This window comes from Pyrgilauda ruficollis, unplaced genomic scaffold, assembly GCF_017590135.1.
Source record: "Pyrgilauda ruficollis isolate IOZ18807 unplaced genomic scaffold, ASM1759013v1 scaffold6, whole genome shotgun sequence".
NCBI lineage: Eukaryota > Metazoa > Chordata > Aves > Passeriformes > Passeridae > Pyrgilauda > Pyrgilauda ruficollis.
Window position 1 is genome coordinate 14,836,023 of NW_024527710.1, and position 18,383 is coordinate 14,854,405.

General features: G+C 50.6%; 2 protein-coding genes across 2 annotated transcripts; both read right to left on the reverse strand.

Annotated features, from left to right (window-relative positions):
• Window positions 1–83: 83 nt before the first annotated feature.
• On the reverse strand, window positions 84–2,855 carry PARS2 (prolyl-tRNA synthetase 2, mitochondrial). Its single transcript, XM_041483345.1, has 2 exons — window positions 2,785–2,855; window positions 84–2,116 (listed from the first exon to the last, which is right to left on the reverse strand). The coding sequence occupies exon 2, from the start codon at window positions 2,097–2,099 to the stop codon at window positions 687–689; it is 1,413 nt and encodes a 470-aa protein (XP_041339279.1). The 5' UTR covers window positions 2,100–2,116; window positions 2,785–2,855; the 3' UTR covers window positions 84–686.
• Window positions 2,856–8,272: 5,417 nt separating this feature from the next.
• DHCR24 (24-dehydrocholesterol reductase) lies at window positions 8,273–17,748 on the reverse strand. The gene is made up of 9 exons (XM_041483462.1): window positions 17,410–17,748; window positions 16,155–16,310; window positions 15,606–15,711; window positions 15,255–15,373; window positions 14,897–15,160; window positions 14,068–14,211; window positions 12,951–13,148; window positions 12,016–12,194; window positions 8,273–10,458 (listed from the first exon to the last, which is right to left on the reverse strand). Exons 1-9 carry the CDS (start codon window positions 17,665–17,667, stop codon window positions 10,305–10,307), a joined length of 1,578 nt encoding a protein of 525 aa, XP_041339396.1. The 5' UTR covers window positions 17,668–17,748; the 3' UTR covers window positions 8,273–10,304.
• Window positions 17,749–18,383: the final 635 nt, after the last annotated feature.

The following is an 18,383-nucleotide window of genomic DNA, read 5'->3' on the forward strand; positions in this document are numbered from 1 at the left end:
GGCAGTAGATATGTCACCTGGGGACATGGATTAGTGGTGGCTTAGGTTAATGGCTGGGCTAAATGATCTTAAAGGCCTTTTCCTAAATGATTCTGTGATTTTATTACAGTGTTGCTCATGATCTCTAGATCTCAGACCGAGGAGCTGTGGCACAGGGTGAGGTGGCCCCTCCAAGCAGCTCCCTGTCCCATCAGTGCTGCTGGGATGGCACCAAGCAGTTCCTCACAGGAGCCCCAAGTTTCCACCTTCGTGGGACCTGGGTGTTCCCAAAGAGATGCAAACAGAGGAAAGTCACCTTCCTTTGTCTCTCAGAATCCTTCATGCTGAGAGCGTGGCAGGAGTCCTCCTGTCTCCCTGGGCAGCTTTGGCTGTCCTGTGCTCCTGAGAGAGGCCATGGCCAGTCTGTCCCTGCCAGGCAGGGAGGGGATGGCCCTGCCAGTGCCCCCACAGCCACACGAGGCTACAAGTGCTGGAAAAAGCAGCTTCCAGGGACCGGTACCCAGAGGGAGGAACGTCCCCAGCCCCGTGGTGGAATGTGTGCTGATTCCAGCTCAACCTCAGCACCTGGTGCACCCAGGACACCATGGCTGGCTCTGTGACATGAGCTGGATTTGCCTCTGCTCACCCAGAGCTATTGCCAGGGCTGCTCAGACGAACTCACTGCAGCAGAGATGACGGATTCAGCTTTAAGGGACTTGCACTTTACTCAGCAGCTCTATTACCCCTTCTTTGGTGAGGAACAAAACCTCGCTGGCATTCTGATTCCAAACCTCAAAGACCGGGGGGTCCTCGCAGACCCTCTTCCCGGCCACCACCACGTAGGGATAGCCCAGCCTCTTGGCATCCTTCAGCCTTTTGCCGATGGTCAGCTGGCTGCGGTCGTCCAGCACCGAGTCGCCGGCGAGGCGGGGCAGCGCCTCGGCCAGCTCATCGTACACCTGCTCCAGCAGCGCTGCTCCCTCCTCCTCCTCCCTGCTGCCCCTCTTGGGGGGGATGAAGCACAGCTGGTAGGGCGCGATGAGGCTGGGCCAGCGGATGCCGTCCTCGGTGGAGAGCACCTCGATGGAGGCCGCCAGGATGCGGGTGACGCCCAGGCCGTAGCAGCCCATTTCCACCAGCTGGGGCTTGTTCTCGGCGGAGGAGAAGACGGCGTTGGCGACGGAGGAGTACTTGGTGCCCAGGTAAAACGTGTGCCCCACCTCGATGCCTTTGCTCTCGGTGAGCTTCTCCCCGCACGTGGGGCACGAGGTTCGCTCCCCGTTCAGCGTCTCCACGTTGGCGGCGAAATGTCCCTGAGGGCACAGCAGCAGCCTGTCCTCGCCGATGTCCGCCGGCAGCTGGAACTCGTGGGACATGGTGCCGCCGATGCTGCCCGTGGCCGCCTGCACCTTGACGAAGGGCAGGCCCAGGCGGGCGAAGAGGCGGCAGTAGGCAGCGCACACCTGCTCGTAGGTGCGCCGAGCCGCCTCCTCGGAGCTGTCGAAGGTGTACATGTCCTTCATGTAGAACTCCCGGCTGCGCAGCAAGCCGAAGCGGGGCTTGGGCTCGTCCCGGAACTTCCTGGTGACCTGGTAGAGGCGCAGCGGGAGCTGCTTGTAGGACAGGCCGCTCTGCGAGGCCACCAGCGCCGTCACCACCTCCTCGTGCGTGGGGCCCAGGCAGTAGCCGTGCTTGTGCCGATCCACCAGCCGGAAGAGCTCCGGCCCCATCTGATCCCAGCGGCCGCTGGTGCGCCACAGCTCCGCCGAGCACAGGCTGGGCAGGTTCAGCTTCTGCCCACCCACCGCCTGCATCTCCTCGTCCATCACCTTGATCAGCTTCTCCATGGCGCGGACGGTGGGCGGCAGGTAGCAGAAGCAGCCGGGGCTGGTGGGATGGATGAGCCCCCCCTGCAGCATCAGCCGCTGGCTGCGGCAGGTGGGCTCCCCGGGCCGGCCCTCGGAGCCTGCCTGGCCGCCCACGGGCAGGGCCAGCGGCTGGAAGAGCTGCGAGAGCAGCAGGCGCCTGCTCCTGCCCGGGGTGCCGCCGTGCCGGGCCCTGGCCCCGCGCTGATGGGCGCCCAGCGCCGGGACACGGCAGCTCCTCAGCAAGGCCTCCATGGCAGCACCGAGAGAGCCTGCGGAGGGAGAGCGGACGGAGCAGGGGTCAGGGTCTGCAGCCGCAGGGGCAGCAGGGCTCACACGGACCCACGCACACCTGGGGGCGCACAGGTGAGCGCTCTCCAGGATGCACAGGTATAGGAATGCTGCACGGGCACACCGGCACACGCACCCAGGTGTGCACGTACAGGTACCCTGTCACATCCGAGCGCTGCACAGCGCTCACCCCCCTGCACGCTCTCCGGGACGCACAGGTACCCGGGCACGGACGCGGGAATGCTGCACGGGCACACCGGCACACGCACACCTGGCTGCACGGGCAGCCGGGGAACACCTTGCGGGGTGTGCAGGTGTGGTCAGGGATGCCGCGGGGGAACACCTGAGCGCACAGACGTGCACACGCACACCTGAGCACTCACACTCACACAAGGGCACACGCACACACCTGTGCGCACACGCACACCTGAGCACTCACACTCACACAAGGGCACACACGCACACCTGAGCATTCGTACACGCGCACACGCACACACACACGTGCACACGCACACCTGAGCATTCGTACACGCGCACACACACACGTGCACGCGCACGCGCACACCTGAGCACTCACACACGTTCACACGTGCACACGCACACTCACACACGTGCACACTCACGCACGCACACCCGCGCGCGCACTTACACCCGCGGGGGGCGCGCGGCCGGCCCCGCCGGCGCGGCCAATGGGGAGCCCCTCCCTGTCACGCGGGCGGACACACGCGGGAGGTGGGCGGCGCGCGCCGCTCTCTATGGTTCCGCCGGGCGCGGCGGGCGCTCCCTGTCGGGCGGGAGGAGCGGCTGCAGCGCTGTGAGGGGACAGCGGGTGGCACCGGGACGGGGACAGGGCTCGCACAGCACCGGCACCGTCAGGATTTGGGTGTCCCTTCCTAACTGGGACGCCTTCCCAAGGCTTGGAAAACCGAGAAGGTGCTGGTTCTTGGGAGAGGCTGCTGCTGTGGAGCTTGCTGCCGTCCCACCGGCTCTGAGGGACTGTGGCCGCTTGTCCGTCCTGCCCCTGGCAGAACTGGCGTTCATCACCTCAAACAGCTCTTTGGCAGCTCCATCCTCCCCCGCTGGTCATGGCTTTCCACGCTGGGGCATGTCCAGAGGGTGCTTATGGCAGACCGCCCTCAGCTCCGCAGGCGCCGGCTGGGAATTCCTCATCTTTCCTAACCCCCTGCTCCATCTCTGCCCCGGTGTTTCTCCAGCCTCACCTGCCCAAAGCTGTGTCTGCAGCAGGCACCACAAGCTCTCAGTGGAGCCACACTGCCCAGGGCAATGACCTGCACTCGATGCCAAATGTTTTCTGTTTGTCCCTGGGGAACTGCAGGTTGGGAATTGCATCACCCGGGTCAAACTCCACGGCTTGGCCCAGGAGTTTTGTCCACCAGGAACAGTTTTTGCACAGTGCCCACCCTCGTGTAACAGTAAAAAATAGTAAATAGAGCCAGGACAGGACAAAAAGAGTCCTTGAAAGTAATGGGCCCACCTGCTTCCCCTTCCAGGCTCAGTCTTGGGGCAGCATGTCCTGAGTGTTCAGGGCTGGAAGCACTTGGAGGGTGCCTGAGGGAGAGCTGAGAGATCAAAAGCCATCTTCTTAGCTCATTCCAGCTTTCTCCAACCCTGTCTGGCAGCCAGGCATAGCCTGACACCCAGTGACCATCTCCACACTGCGCTTTCAGCCTCCTCCCTCAGCTCAGAGGGAGTTTAACATCTCTGGAGCACACAGTATAAGGTACTCCACTGGAGGAGGAGACAGCACTTCAAGGAAGAGTTAAATAATCTTCTTTGAGTATAGGGAAATAAGAATAAATCCTTATTTTAAAAATGGGATTTGAAGAAATCTTCACAATTCTTTTATAATGTGAAGTCCTCATGTTTACAGAGGGCTGGAAATGGGCAAAAGCAAGGAATTAAAGAGCACATCTTTGATGCTCCGGGTTATCTAGAAGCATTAAAGTCATTAAACAGTTGAGTCAGTTCTGCCAGGTGACTCAATATCCTGTGTGCCCAGAGGGACTGTGGCAGTCCCTCGGCAGCTCCGTGCTGGAGCTGGGATCTGGCCCAGGTTTCCTGGCAGCTCCCAGACCAGCCTGCCCTGGTTCTGTCAGGCAATCACTTCTCCCTCCGTGTTTGTCACCACAATTAGACAGGCACTGCAAACGCTGTGGCTGTGCTGTGAGGCTGGAGATCAGGATGGATCCCTGTGGGAAGGGAATTTGCTCACCCAGGTGCTGCTGTGTGTCCATGGGGACCTCCAGAGCCACTCTGCAAACCCCTTTGTCCATCTCCCCAGGAACAGTGAGATTTTCACCAGGCATTCGTGACAGAGGGGTTGTCTCCATTGCCATTGCTGGAGCCAGAGAAGTGAAACACATTTCCATTGGTGACTTATTACCTGCTGTGCTGATCAAAGGGACAAAACCATCTTGGATTGATTCTCCGGGACAGTGTTTTAACCAGGAGGGTTTAAGGCTGCACAGGAGACGTGGTCTGTGGGGAAAGCTGATCTCTTATTAAATCAGCAGACAGGACTGAGTGCGGGGCTCAGCTCAGGGGTTATGTGCCTCAAAGCCTGTCTGGGCCCCTTATTTTTTCCAGCTGTGCTGGGGGAACCTAATAAAGGTACTGCCGTCCCTGCAGCCTTTCACCAAACTGCTCCCCTGCTGCTTTGCTGGGGCTGATTTATGGCACTGGGGCCAAAGGCCTGGCCTGAGAGGGGCGTGCCCTGCACAGGAGGGGCTCAGCTCCTGTCTGGGGCCTCCAGAGGGATTTCCGGGAGGGAAAACGCTGAGGATGGGGAGAAGATAAATGAGAGACCAAGCAGGCAACAGCAGCTGTCTTGAATCAGTGCCTGGCACAGCACCAAAGAGACCAAGGGGTCAGTGTGAGAGTAGCCACTGGCTGGTGGAAAATGGTTCTTCCCTTTCCAGCAGCATCCCCAGGCAGCACCAGGGCAGGGCTAGGGAAGAGAAGTCAGGGCAGGTGAGAGGCCAAGTCATTCAGGGTCAAACCTCTCTCCATCCTGAAGAGGATTTGCAGTTTGGGCTTGGGGTGGGCACAGACTGGTGGCACATCACATCCACCCGTGGACAGGCTCCTACACAGCTTGTAGGGTCTGTGACCCCCCAGTGCTGGCTCACACCCTTGGCTCACCAATTTGATCCCCTCCCGTGATGTTACTGTAACTGCTGGACAACGTTTTTATGCCCAGTGGAGTGGTGGTTACGGGTCCTGCTTCTGATTTGCCCCTTGAGGAATATAAAATTACTGCACAGCCCCTGCATGCTGGCAGCTGCCCAAGGTGGTCCCTCTGGGTAACCCTCGGGTGCTTTCAGACAGCTCCTCCTGAGCAGACAACACTTTGTTTTTTCCCTGCTGTTTTCCAGCCCTGCCTGCACAGGGGAGGGGACATTCCCTGGGGAATGGAGATGCTGGGTGCCACGGTGATGGTTGCCATGGCAAGGGCTGCCACCATCCCCGTGGTCCTTGGGGACCAGAGCTGTCAGCATGTGGCTGCAGGCAGCCCTGGGGACACGGGCAGCCAGGTGAGAGCTGGATGTGTGGGGGCAGCTGGACTTACGGGGGTAGCTCTTCTCACCTCCCAGACTGTCTGTGCCTGCCTGAAGCAGCTCCTTGCACAGGGATTCTGCACAGGATGGTGCAGGACACGCAGCTCCAGCTGGGAGCAGCCTGGGGTGGAAGCACGGGATGTGCTGAGCAGCCAGCAGGGAGCACAGGCTGCCCACAGGCAGGTGAGCCTGGCAGGAGCTCAGCAGTGCCCACACTGCCTCTGCCTGCATCCTCAGGCCTTTGCCCTTTTCAAGGGATGCTTGGACAACCCTTCCCATTAGTTTTACTCTGTTTCACCTGCAAGCAAGCGGATGCACTTCATGGATGAGGGCGGCTGGGTTTGAGTCCTTTCAGGTGCCAGGAGCTCCTTGTATCCTCAAAAAAAGTCATACTTTGCTGTTTAAAAGCCATTTTTTTTCCTCTAGCAGCATCAGCAGCACATTGCAGAGCCAGTGCAGGTAGGAGCCCTTCCCTCAGTACCCATTCCTGGAGCTGTATTCATCTTTGCAGCTTCCCCATGGAGAACCAGAACAAAACCTAAAGGGCTCAAAGCAGACAGGGAAAGCTTTAGTCTGAAATAGTCCACCTTGGCTAGGGATGATCAGCAGGAATGCACATGGCTTCTCTCCTTTATCCAGCTGAGTGAGGAACAGGCAGCTTGAAAGAGGTCAAGACATCTTGGTAATTGGTGGGGAACTTTCAGATTACACTTGAGTGGGGAGGTTGTGACACTGCTGCCCTTCACTGCAGCTGGCAGGAGGGGACAGGAGAGTGAGCTCAAGCCTGCAGGGGTAATCAACTCTTTATGGCCTGCTGTGGCCAGAGCTGCTTCTGGAGGAGTGGTGGGGCTCTGTGTCCTCCTCCCTCCTTGCAGTGTGGGCTCCCTTTGGTTGAGATGTGCCACTGTTGTTGTATCACTTGCTGCTGGCACAATGAGCCTGCTCCTCAGGGGCTTTCTCAAACTGGGGGAACCTCAGGAGCCTGCCATTCACAGGATGGGAGCTGGGGAGGCCCAGGAGCAAAAGACAAGAGAGACAAAGTGCTGGAATTGTACCATGCCTTCCCTGCAATAGATAGGGCTGACAGGAAGCATGACAGAGAGGATTCCCCGTCCTCACTCTGCCTGGCTGAACACAGAGAGTTAAAGGAGGGGTGGGGGGGGGGGGGCAATGACACTGTAATTGAGCAGTAATTAACTATTTTCAGCTGGGACTTTACAGAAATTACATACATGAGAAGAGGATGCCAGATCCTGCACATCCTCCCAATGAAGGTGTGATGGTGCACACAGCTCACTCAGGGTTAAACACATCCTTTCAAACCCTGCTACTACCTAGAGGAGTTGCACACACCTGTTCTGGGTGGTGTTACCACACCTGAGCAGCCCCAGGTCCACAACTCCACAGAGAAGTGGGTCTGGAAAAGTGCTACCATAGCAAAGATGAGCAGGGAAAGAAAACCTGGAGGCAGTGGAGAAAGTGGGATGAGTGGAAAATGTCAGTAGCAACAAAAGCTGGCCATAAAAATGTACTGGGAGCACATTGGTTCTCCTAGAGTTGAGTTTATCAGGTCTTGTACAAGTGTTTAGACCAGACAGGAATAATTAAATCTAGATGTAATTACATGTTAGTTGTGGCTGATTAAGTATGCTAATTAATCTGCAATTATCATTTGGTGGGGGGAGATAATGGAACACAGGTAAAACTGCAGCGATTTAAGGAAATCCTGGCTATTGTTCCAAAGGAGGAGGTCTCTGAAGGGAAATGCCTGAGCAGTGATGGGAGTGAGGGAGGGTAGAGAAATGCTGCCGGGGCAACAAAGGAGGGTTGTGAAATTCAGCCCAAGCCAAGGCCAGCATGGAAGGGCTTTGGCACCTGAACTGCAGCTTCAGCAGGGCTGAGGCACTTGGCAGCCTGGCTTTCTCCCTGGGAAAAGAGCAGTGTGCACCCTGGGAGAAGGTGTACCAGCTGTGATCAGGGAGGGGCAGGAGCACCTCCCACTGAGCCTCCAGAGCTGCTTGGAGACATTTATCAAGGAGACAGAAGGGGTGGGTGTGAAACTCCCCAGGCTGAAGAGTGCACTGAGTCTTCAGTCTCACTTTTGGCTGCTCATTCAAGGCAGGGATTAGAGTTATTAGCATGAAATGAGAATGAAGTAACTACCCACTGTCAATAGGTAGCACCTAAATGCAAAATGGGAGTTTGTCCTCCTTAGACATAATGTCATGGGGAAAGAAGGAAGTGGTGTGTGTGAAAAATCAGGACAATTAGCATCATGAGGCTGTGTGGAGCTAGTGGGGCATAAGTGAAGGGTTAAAGGCTCAGCTATGAGGTATTTCTTTTATTGCAGGTGTATCTTGGGGAAAAGATAAGTGAAGGTTCACAGACTTCAAAGACATTCCTACAAACCTCACCTCCCACCACCTCCCTCACAATGCCCTGGGTGTCTTACCCAGACTTTTCTCAGTAATCAAAGGCCATGTGGAACGACACAAGAAGCACGAGAGAAATGATAAACAGCTGTTGAAAAGCAAGCAAACACTCATTAAAAGACACCCCTTGGAACAGTACGCCGGCCAGAGCTTTATTTTCAACAGCCCATACAACCAAAAACCAAGAGCAACAGCAATGGTGTGTATGTGTGACTGATAGAGTGCAGGACCCAATCACGGCATACAAAGTTTGCCAATAAATTAAGGAGTGAAAAAACAAACACAGTGCATACCTAAAGATCATCAGTACATAAGTGAAACACAGCCTAAGTAGAAGTATTTGCATATCCTCTAGCTGTTTTAACATTGCCCTTTCAAAGCTAACCAAACCATTCTTGCTCTGTGCAGACTATGCAAGCACTGGGCTGATCGTAGCTTCAACCCCAGGGCCAATTCCCTCGTGGGGGCAGGAAGGCAGGTCACACCCTGAGAATCAACACTTGCCTTCCTGTGTACCCCTGGTGCAGCCAGGAGGCATGGCAGGCACTCCTGGATCACTGACACAGCTCCAGGGCCCGGGCAGCACTGAGGACACTCTGCACTGGCTGTGTCTCCCCATGGAATGCTGCCCCTGTGCAGGATTTGAGGGGGTACCTTACTTGCATCACTGAGTTACAGCCCAAGCTTATTCCTGCTACTGCTTTATCATTGGTTTCATCTGGACCTTAAACATCCATCTATCAATAAATAAAATCATTGGTTTAGCACACATAATAAAATTACACCTCCCATTGGTAACTGTTTGAGAAGTTCTCCGTGTTACCTCCTACACAAGCCTCAAGAAAATGACTCTTTTCCCTCAGGCTTAGTAAGGTTTCAAGTTACAATTTTCAGTACTGCTTGGACAAGACACAGGCTTGGTTTGGAACCCTGATTCTGGCTACAGGGTCAAAACATCTCCACACTTCTACACTCAACTGTATCAAGTCCATGACTGTGCCATTTTCACCTGCGAGCAGCAGAAGAGGGAACTAACAGTACTTGCTGTTATTCCCTCTCCAGGTGACTGAAACAGTCCTTTTACAAAGCCTATCAACCTAACCCAGCTAAAATGAAAAGCAAAAATGTCACTCAAGTCAGAACCAAAGCCTGTGTGTATCAAGATTCACATCAAGAGCTCTTATCCACAGCCACTTGCTCTAACAAACCTCCCATAAATGCAGCCTTGACTTCCTTCTCCCACTGGCCAGGACAGAACAATCTGAGATGAGCCATATCTTCCTCCAACTGAGTACTTATAAGGCACTAAAATTAAGCCACAACCAAACAACCCCAAAAAACACAAACCCAAAAGAAACCCAAACGAACTGACCCACAAAGAAATTAAAATTTGGCTATATGAAATAGCAGCAATTTTTTTATCAGTGGTCTACAAAGCCAGAACATTGATACTTTGGGGCAAAAAAAAAAAAACACCAATGCACTGTTGGCCAACTACAAAACACCTAAAAACCTACATCCATTCACACTTCATAATCAAAATCAGTACAAATCTGATAGGCACAAGTAAAAAGCATCTTCTTCACACCTCAGTGCTCAGTTTTCCAGCAGAAGCCAGGCCTGGGGAGCTCAGCTGCCCTGCAGGACAAGGTGAGCAGCCCAGCACCACCATCACACAGCTGGAGGAGGATGGAGTGGGGATGAGCCACTGCAGAGCTGCTCCAGGACACTGACTGGAGGCAAATGTTTTTAACAACATGATTAATTAGATAATGTGTTCAGCTTTGGCACCTATTTCTGAGCCCTCCGTCCTGTTTTCAGAAGTCATGTTAAATATAGCTGGTGTAACTCCAGTGTCTTCATCCATTCCCATTATTTTTCTTCTGCTTGGAAATAGGTGAACTCACCTATGTCACTACATTAGATACAAAGGCTAGCACTTCAGATTTTTTATAAACAATCACTCTGAGTTTGGAAAAATGGTTTTAAAACATACGAAGAAATACTAAACATAAATGTGTAAAGCAGGAATTCGTACCTTTAAACATCAATAAGAATGAGCTTATTTGGAGAGCGATAAAGCTTTTTTTTTAAAGGATATACTGACTAGCTATAAGTAAATTCCTCTTTCCCTGATTGCTTGGTGAGCTCAGCCAGGCTCAGTGCCTTGCAGCTTTGCAGATTTTGTCATACACTTCTGGAAAGGCATCCTTGCAATTCATCTCCTCCCTCAGCTTGTGGTACAACGAGCCATCAAACATATCCCAGAACTCCTCACGTGTCATGTAACAATCTGCATACAGCATCTGGAAACTGGAGAGAAGGCAAAGAGACAGAGATTCAGTGTTAATTGAGCCACAAGATTTGATACAGAATGTTTAAAAAAAAATCAGTGCAAGCTATGAAAAGCAAATACTTTAAACAAAACCATCAACAATGCTTTTTAAAAAACAAATACAATAGCTCATGTGGATTATGCTGGGACACTCAGCCAACTATACTTTGTGGATTTAGTAGTTTTTTTCTTAGGATCCCTGTAGGTACAATCATAGAATCTCATATTTGCCGTATTACAATATCCATTCAAGACAGATGTAACAATACATCCTTTGACTTTTTCATTTCTCTGGACATTAAGAACAGAACTAGGAAGGCAAAATGAGACCAGGCCAAGAAGATAAATTCAGAGTGTAAACAAACCATGGTGTAACAAAGGTCCATTTACAAATTAAATCCTTCTTCAGCTGTGGACTCTTCCTCACTCCCAGTGTGCTCTCTAAGCTGCAGCTACCATCAGAGTACAGCAGCAAAACACAACCTAACATAGAAGCTCTATTGTTTTGTGTGATTACGAAACTGGAAGATTAAGCATTTATCCATTGTTCATTTCCCAGTGACAGGTAGAAAACAGACCAAACTTTGCCAGTAAAGAGCTTTAAATTAAAATCTCAATTTCAAGTTAATGAAAAAAAAAAAAAAAAGCTTAAAATTGACTTTGGGTTGCTTTGTTCTCTGGCAAATCACTTCTTGCAGCTCAAAGTAATTTGCAGTCCCCAAATCATCTCGAAGCAGCCTTGCCATTACTGCTCAGCCACATGGGACATGATCACTGTTAGACTGAGAAGTAGGTCAAAATAGAAACGGGGATAAATTAGACTGATGGTGTAAAAATACCATGTAGTTGCTTTTTGTTCCTGAGAAACCAGCCTGTGGCTGCTTCTCCACTGACACCGCTCCAGCAAATTAGGCTGGCTCGAGTCTGTGACAGATGGTGGGCACATGCCTCACGCCCACTGTGGTCCTGTGTAATCAGAACCCAGGCAGGGAAAAGGAAGCTCTGGAGCACAAGTTTTGAGGGATGAAAGAATGCCACCAGCACACAGGGACTGACTGCAGGGACAGCAAAGGCTGGCCCCCTGGGCAAGGACATCCCGGTGCAAGGACGGGGCAGAGCGGCTCCATGAGGCTGCAAGGACTGCAGGGAGAACAGTCCCAAGGGCAGGCAGGGAAGCTGTCCAAACTTTTGGGATTCCTCAATGATGTATTCCAAGGGTGTCTTTTGTAGCAGCAGAGTGTACTCCCAGAGCAGCCTGGAGCTGAAAGGTGATCTGAAGTCACCCAGCTCCCAACTACACCGCAATGACTTCAGCCAGTGTGTTTTTTTGTATGGTTGGTTTCACAATCAAATAATGAAGTGAAATCATATTTAAAACTCACCAAAATTAGAAATTTAAATTAGTTTTCAATTACTGTGGTTATTAAATTAATGCAGTATTAAACATTAAAGTTCTGTGGGATAAATAACTGTGATTAAACCACAGAGTGTGAATTATATGACACTATCACTATTCTGAGGAGTGGGGTCCTTACCCGTGCACACTTCTTACAAACTTTTCCATTTGCCTCATTGAAGCCCTGGCTTCAAACTGTTTGCTTTTGGGCTCTCCATAAGCTCCTATATCCACGTAGAGCTCAGCTTCATTTCCTTTGGGATGGACCATACCAGGATTGTTGGGCAATATGAAAGGACATAACCAAATAGGGTACACCTGCAGGGGCAGGAAAACACTTTATCACTTATTTTTTAACACAATCATCCTTTAAGCTCTTTAATACATGTGGCAAAATAAAGAGTTAAGAGAACTTTCTCCCAGTCTTGGACTGAAACTTTGCTTTCAGCTCTTCCTTCTCAGCTGTCCTGGTGTTGTTTTTAGCTGCACTTTCTAATGACCATAACACAAATAGATTGAAAATGTCCTCTTAGAATTGTATCTCCTCCCCTTAAACATATGAATTTAAAAGGGAAAAAAACCCCAAAAAACACCCACAAATAAATCACCCCCTGATCTCAAAGCAGCAACTGAATAAACATTCTGAGCAAAGAGAGAAGGAAGTGTTTTCTTTTCCAGGTCAGTCCAAAATTGAAATTATCAAAATTGAAATTCTACACTAACGAAAATCAATTCAGAAATAAAAGCAAGAAAGGGAAATGAAGCTCCACAGTTGGTGTTTGGGGAGACCACCAATCATTATGTGAAGATCAGTTCAAATTTCAGTAAGTGATAAAATCTTTTAGAAGTGTCGGTTTCTACCAAAGCTTGAATCTTTTATTTAATGCCTCTCTTTTTCAGAAAGCTGTGTTTATTTCTGCTGCAGCCTTGCATCATGGACTCACAAAACACAGCACTCCCCAGGACACAATTATGACCTTTTGCACAAGCAGGATATTATGTCTAACATCAACAGTCACAGTCTTATCACAAAGAACCCAAGATTTGCCAGGTTCTAAGGAGATGAGTTCTTACATTAAGGTCAACGTGGAAGGTCTGGATTGATTTTTCAAGGCTCTTCATTGGCACCAGCATGTCCTGCACAACGTGGTGCTGCTCATACAGCTTCCTAATGGCTTCTCCTTGGGTGAGCTTCAGCAGAGAGATTTTTGGGGGCACCATCCAGCCAAACAGGTAACGGAACACGGGGTTATTGCCAAAAGGAATGATATCCTTCCAAGAGGAAAGAAGAAGAGTCTGACTGAAGAATGTGTGAGTGGATCAAAATAACACTTCAGAGCCCTCAGGGTAATATTAAGCCAGATTTTCAATAAATTTAATTGGTGATACTTTGCTAAAGTACTAAAACACAAATTAGCAAATTAGGGGGCATGGACTGCACTCGGTACAGAGCCTTGCCCCAAGCCTCCTCTGGTTTTCAGTTGTATGAATCACAACATACCCAGCCCCAAATAATGTCAGAAAATAAAGAGAGCAACAGGCTATTATCTTGCAACAGCCAAGGGAGGAGTGCAAAAGGAGCTAACTTTACAGAAGTTTTGCAAGAATAACCAAATTTCTCAATAGCATTTTAAAGCTGTACAATTTTAATTACCACCCGCACAGCCAACTGCTGTTTACCTTCTGCAGGAGCTGAAAGGATCTGGTACCTCACTCCAGAGATTCAAAATGTAGTAACAGGAATATTTCAGAATGTCAAATCAAGTTTTGCGTAAGTACACACAACAATAAACACATTTATAAAATTCTGAGTAATGACCTGATTACATAATTACTTTAGGTGGGGCAGTTTTTTAGCCAGAATTTCACATTCATGTTTTTTCCACTATCTGAATTTGGAAATCACTCAGTAGATACAAAAATATAATGCTGAAATTTAATACTTAGTTATGTAAGTAACATACATGCTTAAGGTCTAAATTCAGAAAAGCACTAAATCAAAAATTAGGAGTTTCTGATACAACACCTTATATGTCAAGAAGTGTCCTTGGATTTGCCATAAACTTTGCCATTTTTTTCTGCCATTAAAGACAGAAGTAGCTGCCAAGGGGAAGAAGGCACATTGTACCTACACTGGGAAAGGGCAGAGTACCCTCCTGCAGATATATTTGAATTTTGGAACTGGTCTTACTTGGAGCTCCCAGAAGATACTGCGTGTATGTCTGTGGTAATAATGTCTAGAAGGAATGTATTCCACTCCAGTCCTGTCAGCTTTCAAATACTTCTCCACATGCTTAAAGAACCATGGCTTGTAGTAGTTGCCAATTCTGTTTATCTACAAGAAAACACGAATTCATTAGGTAACAGTTACACCTTGCTAGACAACAGAGTATGTCCCCAAATTCCTTTTCTGGGAGGAATCTGTGTTATACCCTCTGGATAAGACTGTGACAAGGCATCTAGGGAGCCTTCACCCCACTTGCAAGGCTCCTTCTTTCCTTTCTTGCCATTAAGGTTTAAGTAAGGCTTGCCACTGACAAGCTATTTAAGAACCCATGAATGTGACAGAACTGAATTCCTAAAATGCCAATCTCCAAACCCACCATTAATCCAAAATCTCACACGGCAGAGAGGAAACATCCAGGTGGAAGGTTGCATGAACACTTAGCATGACCCTCCTGTGCATGCCCCTGATGTGTTTTTATTAATATTACCAGCATTAAAAGCTTGCTAGAAAGAGAGTTACTCTGAATAACTGCAGTTCAAAGCAGCATTGTTCAGTCTATGAGAAAAGATCCTTCTCTTCCTCCTTCTCAGAACAATTAAATCAGTGGGTCATTTCTCACCAATAAAAGAGATTTAGAGAACAGATTCTGTCATAGTAGGAATTAAAATATTCTGATGGACTGATCCAAATTTTAATCCTATGTTATCATGTCCAATTCTATAATGGTTTTATCCTAGCTTCAGTTAGACCTTGGGAGTATTTTTGTCATTGCCAGTAACTTCCCTTTAGTTACCTTGTTTTGCTCAGCTTCATCAGTCAAGACTCCTGTCATGATGACTGCTTCATCCAAGGAATACATAAGTCCTTCCACAAAACTATTCTCCTTTTTCTTAGACTCTTCAGTGAACTTCTCACAAATCTTCTGCAGTCCTCTTACTGGCTCATAATGTATTTTGACATATTTCTTGGCAGGAACCATTTTTATTTCTGCTGCAACCAGGAAACCCAGAGTACCACAAGACCAAGGCACTGCATAAAATAGGTCTGAGTTTTCAGTCTGCAAAAAGTATGTATGTCATACTAAATCATATATCCACACCAATAACTGTCAATGACATTGTAAATGATAGCAAAGTAACATTTTGTCTTACTGGTGAACATCTCACAAGGCTTCCATCAGCAAGAACAAGTTCATAGGCCACACAGGTGTGCTGAAAAAGTCCATAGATATGGGATGAAGACTCAATGCCAGTTCCCATGATCAAGCCACCTTGTTAAGAGAGCACACAACAAATCAAATGAAACACAGTCCAAAATGTGGGTGATTTATAAACCTCCACTTTATAAGCTAAGACTATTAAAAAAAAAAGTGCTTATAACATAAATACCACAAAGAACAAGGCTCAACAGAGAGTACTTCTAGAATCTTTAAAACAATGCAATTAAAAATCCCTAATGAAAGTGCAGCAAAATCAGTGAGTCTTGTCATCAGCAATCCTTACCTACTGTGAGATCATCAAGCTCTGGCACCACAGGAATGGTCCAGCCCATGGGATTCAGGTAAGCAGTCAGCTGGCCCATGGACACCAAAGGCTCCACACGAACAACCTGAAAGGAAAAATAAAAACAAAAACCCACCCCCAAGTTCTCAACAAACACAAATTAAGAGTTCAGCATTAATGATGACAAAACATGGCTAACTGGTTACACCTCCATCTGTTATCAGAACTCAGAGATTCACTTTCCTAAGAGAGTTACTAAAAATAGTGGGAACTGTTTAGTGATTCCTCCTCTGCCTCAACATCTTGTTGCTCAGTGCCCAAACCCATAAATCAATCTGGTCTTTTAGACTTCAGCACATAAAAGCCAAGCAATTCCATATGCTGGGTTTTTCAGATGGAACGATCCAAGCCCACATTGCAAACCCTTGAAATGTGATAGGTCTGCTACAAAATTTTGTTCTTTGTGCAATCTAATCCCTTCAGCTCTGAGTATCGTGAAGAAAAGTACAAAATCCATTACAGTGAATGCTTTGTTGTGGGATTTGTTACCTGTCTTTCACTGTCTACTTCCAGAACATCCATTAAATTGATCATGATGTTCTTGTGAGTCTTCTTGTACTTGCCAACACGGAGGGACACCGTCAGCCAGCCGGGCCGGCCCGTGCACATGTACCTCTTGCTGCCTTCCTTCTTCCATTCCCGGACCTGCAAGAGCCAACAGCTGTCACAGCAGCGATGCTCGGGAAGCCTCTTTGCAGATCTCTGAACTTCTAAATAAAGTATGACCAGAGTGGTTTAGTTATGTAGAGGACACATTTCTAATATCCTGTAGCTCTGGGGTTTTCTTCTGGAAGAAGGATTCAGAAAGATAAAAAGACACTAACAGAGTTAAAAAACCCCTCCTCTAAGGGAGGTATTATCACTGTTGTAATCTTAGTTCTAATCCAAAACACACAAAAAGTGGTCTGAGCCTCCAAATGACCAGGTCTAGTAGAATCAACCTTGAGCAACCTGGTCTAGTGGAAGATGCCCTTGCCCATGGCAGGTGGGGTTGGAATAAGATAATTTTTAAGGTCCCTTCCAACGCAAAGCCTCCTAAGATTCTATGAAAAGTTGAGAAGGAAAATGTGCAAGCCATATGAATTCTGCAAAGCCACAGTGGTTAACACCCAGAGAACAAACAACTGCATTTTCTTCAAAGCTGAGCTGCTACTACAGCTGGTAAAAAAAAAAAAAAAAACCCAATCAACAACCCCAACCCCTCTGAGAATAATTCCATGCACATGAATATCCATCTGTATCAGTGACGGGAGAGACAAGGCAGGAAACAGAAGCGGACGTGACAGAATTACCACAAACACCAGAGAGCACAGAATCACAACTACACACATCTGCATTTCTGGGTGGAGGAAAAGTTTAATCTGCCCACGAAGCAGCTCCTGGGGCTGGCGGTGCCGAGCAGCAGGGTGTGAGTGCAGGCAGAACACGCTTCTGAGCCTGAGATCCAGACAGATGCTTTTCCATCTTGCACACACGTGTGTCCCTGAGCCCGGTGCGTGCCCAGCCCGGCTCTCAGCACACCCCGAGCACACCGCAGCGCCAGCGGCCGCACGGACGGAGTTCCACAGGAGTTCCTGCAGGAGGGCGAAAGCCCCGCCGCCGCTGATCCCTTCGCTTTTCCCCGCTCCGGCTGCACTTTGCCCCGGGCGCGGAATGGCGGGATGACAGAGAGCGGGACAAGGACACGCTGTCCCCTCGCCAAGCCGCGGCACCCGCGGTGTCCCGCGCTCCGGCCAAGCCTCACCTGCTCCTGGATGTGCCGGACGCGCTGGGCGTGCTGCCGCGGGGCGCTGTGGAGGCGCCACACGGCCCATGCGCGCAGCTGGTAGTAGATGTCGAAGAGGATGGAGAGCGGCAGGAGGAAGAAGCAGACGAAGACCCAGCGGTGGTGCACCAGCACGGCCTCCAGCCCGCGGTGCCGCACCCACAGCAGCAGGAGCAGCAGCCCCGCGCCCACCGACCACAGCGCCGACATGACGCCCACCGCCCGCTCGCGCTCCATCACGGCCGCGCTCCCTTATGGGACCCCGCCATGCCGCGCCCGCCGCTCGCGCGCTCGCCGCCCGGGCCACGCCCCTCCGCCCCCATTGGCCGAGGCGTGAGGCGAGGGGAGGGAGGCGGCCAATCGGAGAGCTCCGCGGAGATCGGACCAGGCGCTGAGGGCGCCGATTGGCTGCGCGCGGCCGGCCCCGCGCTCCCCCTCATCGCCGCGGCCACAGGGCCCCCCCCGCGGCGGGGGTGTCACCGCCTGGGGACTGAGGGGGACTCGGCTGAGACCTCGGGCAGGGCTGGGAATGGGGACCGGGACAGGGTCAGACCCTGGTCAGGGCTGGGAATGGAGACCGGGACAGGGTCAGACCCTCAGTCGGGGCTGGGAATGGGGACCGGGACAGGGTGAGACACCGGGCAGGGCTGGGAATGGGGATCAGACCCAGTGAGGGCTGGGGGAGCCGGGTCAGACCCCGGGCAGGGCTGGGCGCTGGTCCTGAGACAGGGGCCGGGAATGGGGATACAGGGCTGGGACAAGGGCTGAGGCAGAGGGGACTCCCCGGTCACGGTGGGGACAGGCCCGTGGTGGTGCTGTGGTGACCAGTGTCCCCTGAGCGAGGGATGCATCCTGGTGCCTTTAGGTCGGGGTCTGGAGCAGAACATCTCCGCATCTCTCACCTGTGCATCCCTCACCTGTGCACCCCTCTGGTGTTGTAGGCACAACAACCC

Coding starts and splice junctions, on each gene's coding strand:
- PARS2 (XM_041483345.1), bottom strand. CDS start 2,099: ATGGAGGCCTTGCTGAGGAGCTGCCGTGTCCCGGCGCTGGGCGCCCAT.
- DHCR24 (XM_041483462.1), bottom strand. CDS start 17,667: ATGGAGCGCGAGCGGGCGGTGGGCGTCATGTCGGCGCTGTGGTCGGTG. Junction 14,212..14,896: donor ATGAAGCTGAGCAAAACAAG/GTAACTAAAGGG, acceptor GTTTTCTTGTAG/ATAAACAGAATTGGCAACTA. Junction 12,195..12,950: donor CCTTCCACGTTGACCTTAAT/GTAAGAACTCAT, acceptor CTGCCCCTGCAG/GTGTACCCTATTTGGTTATG.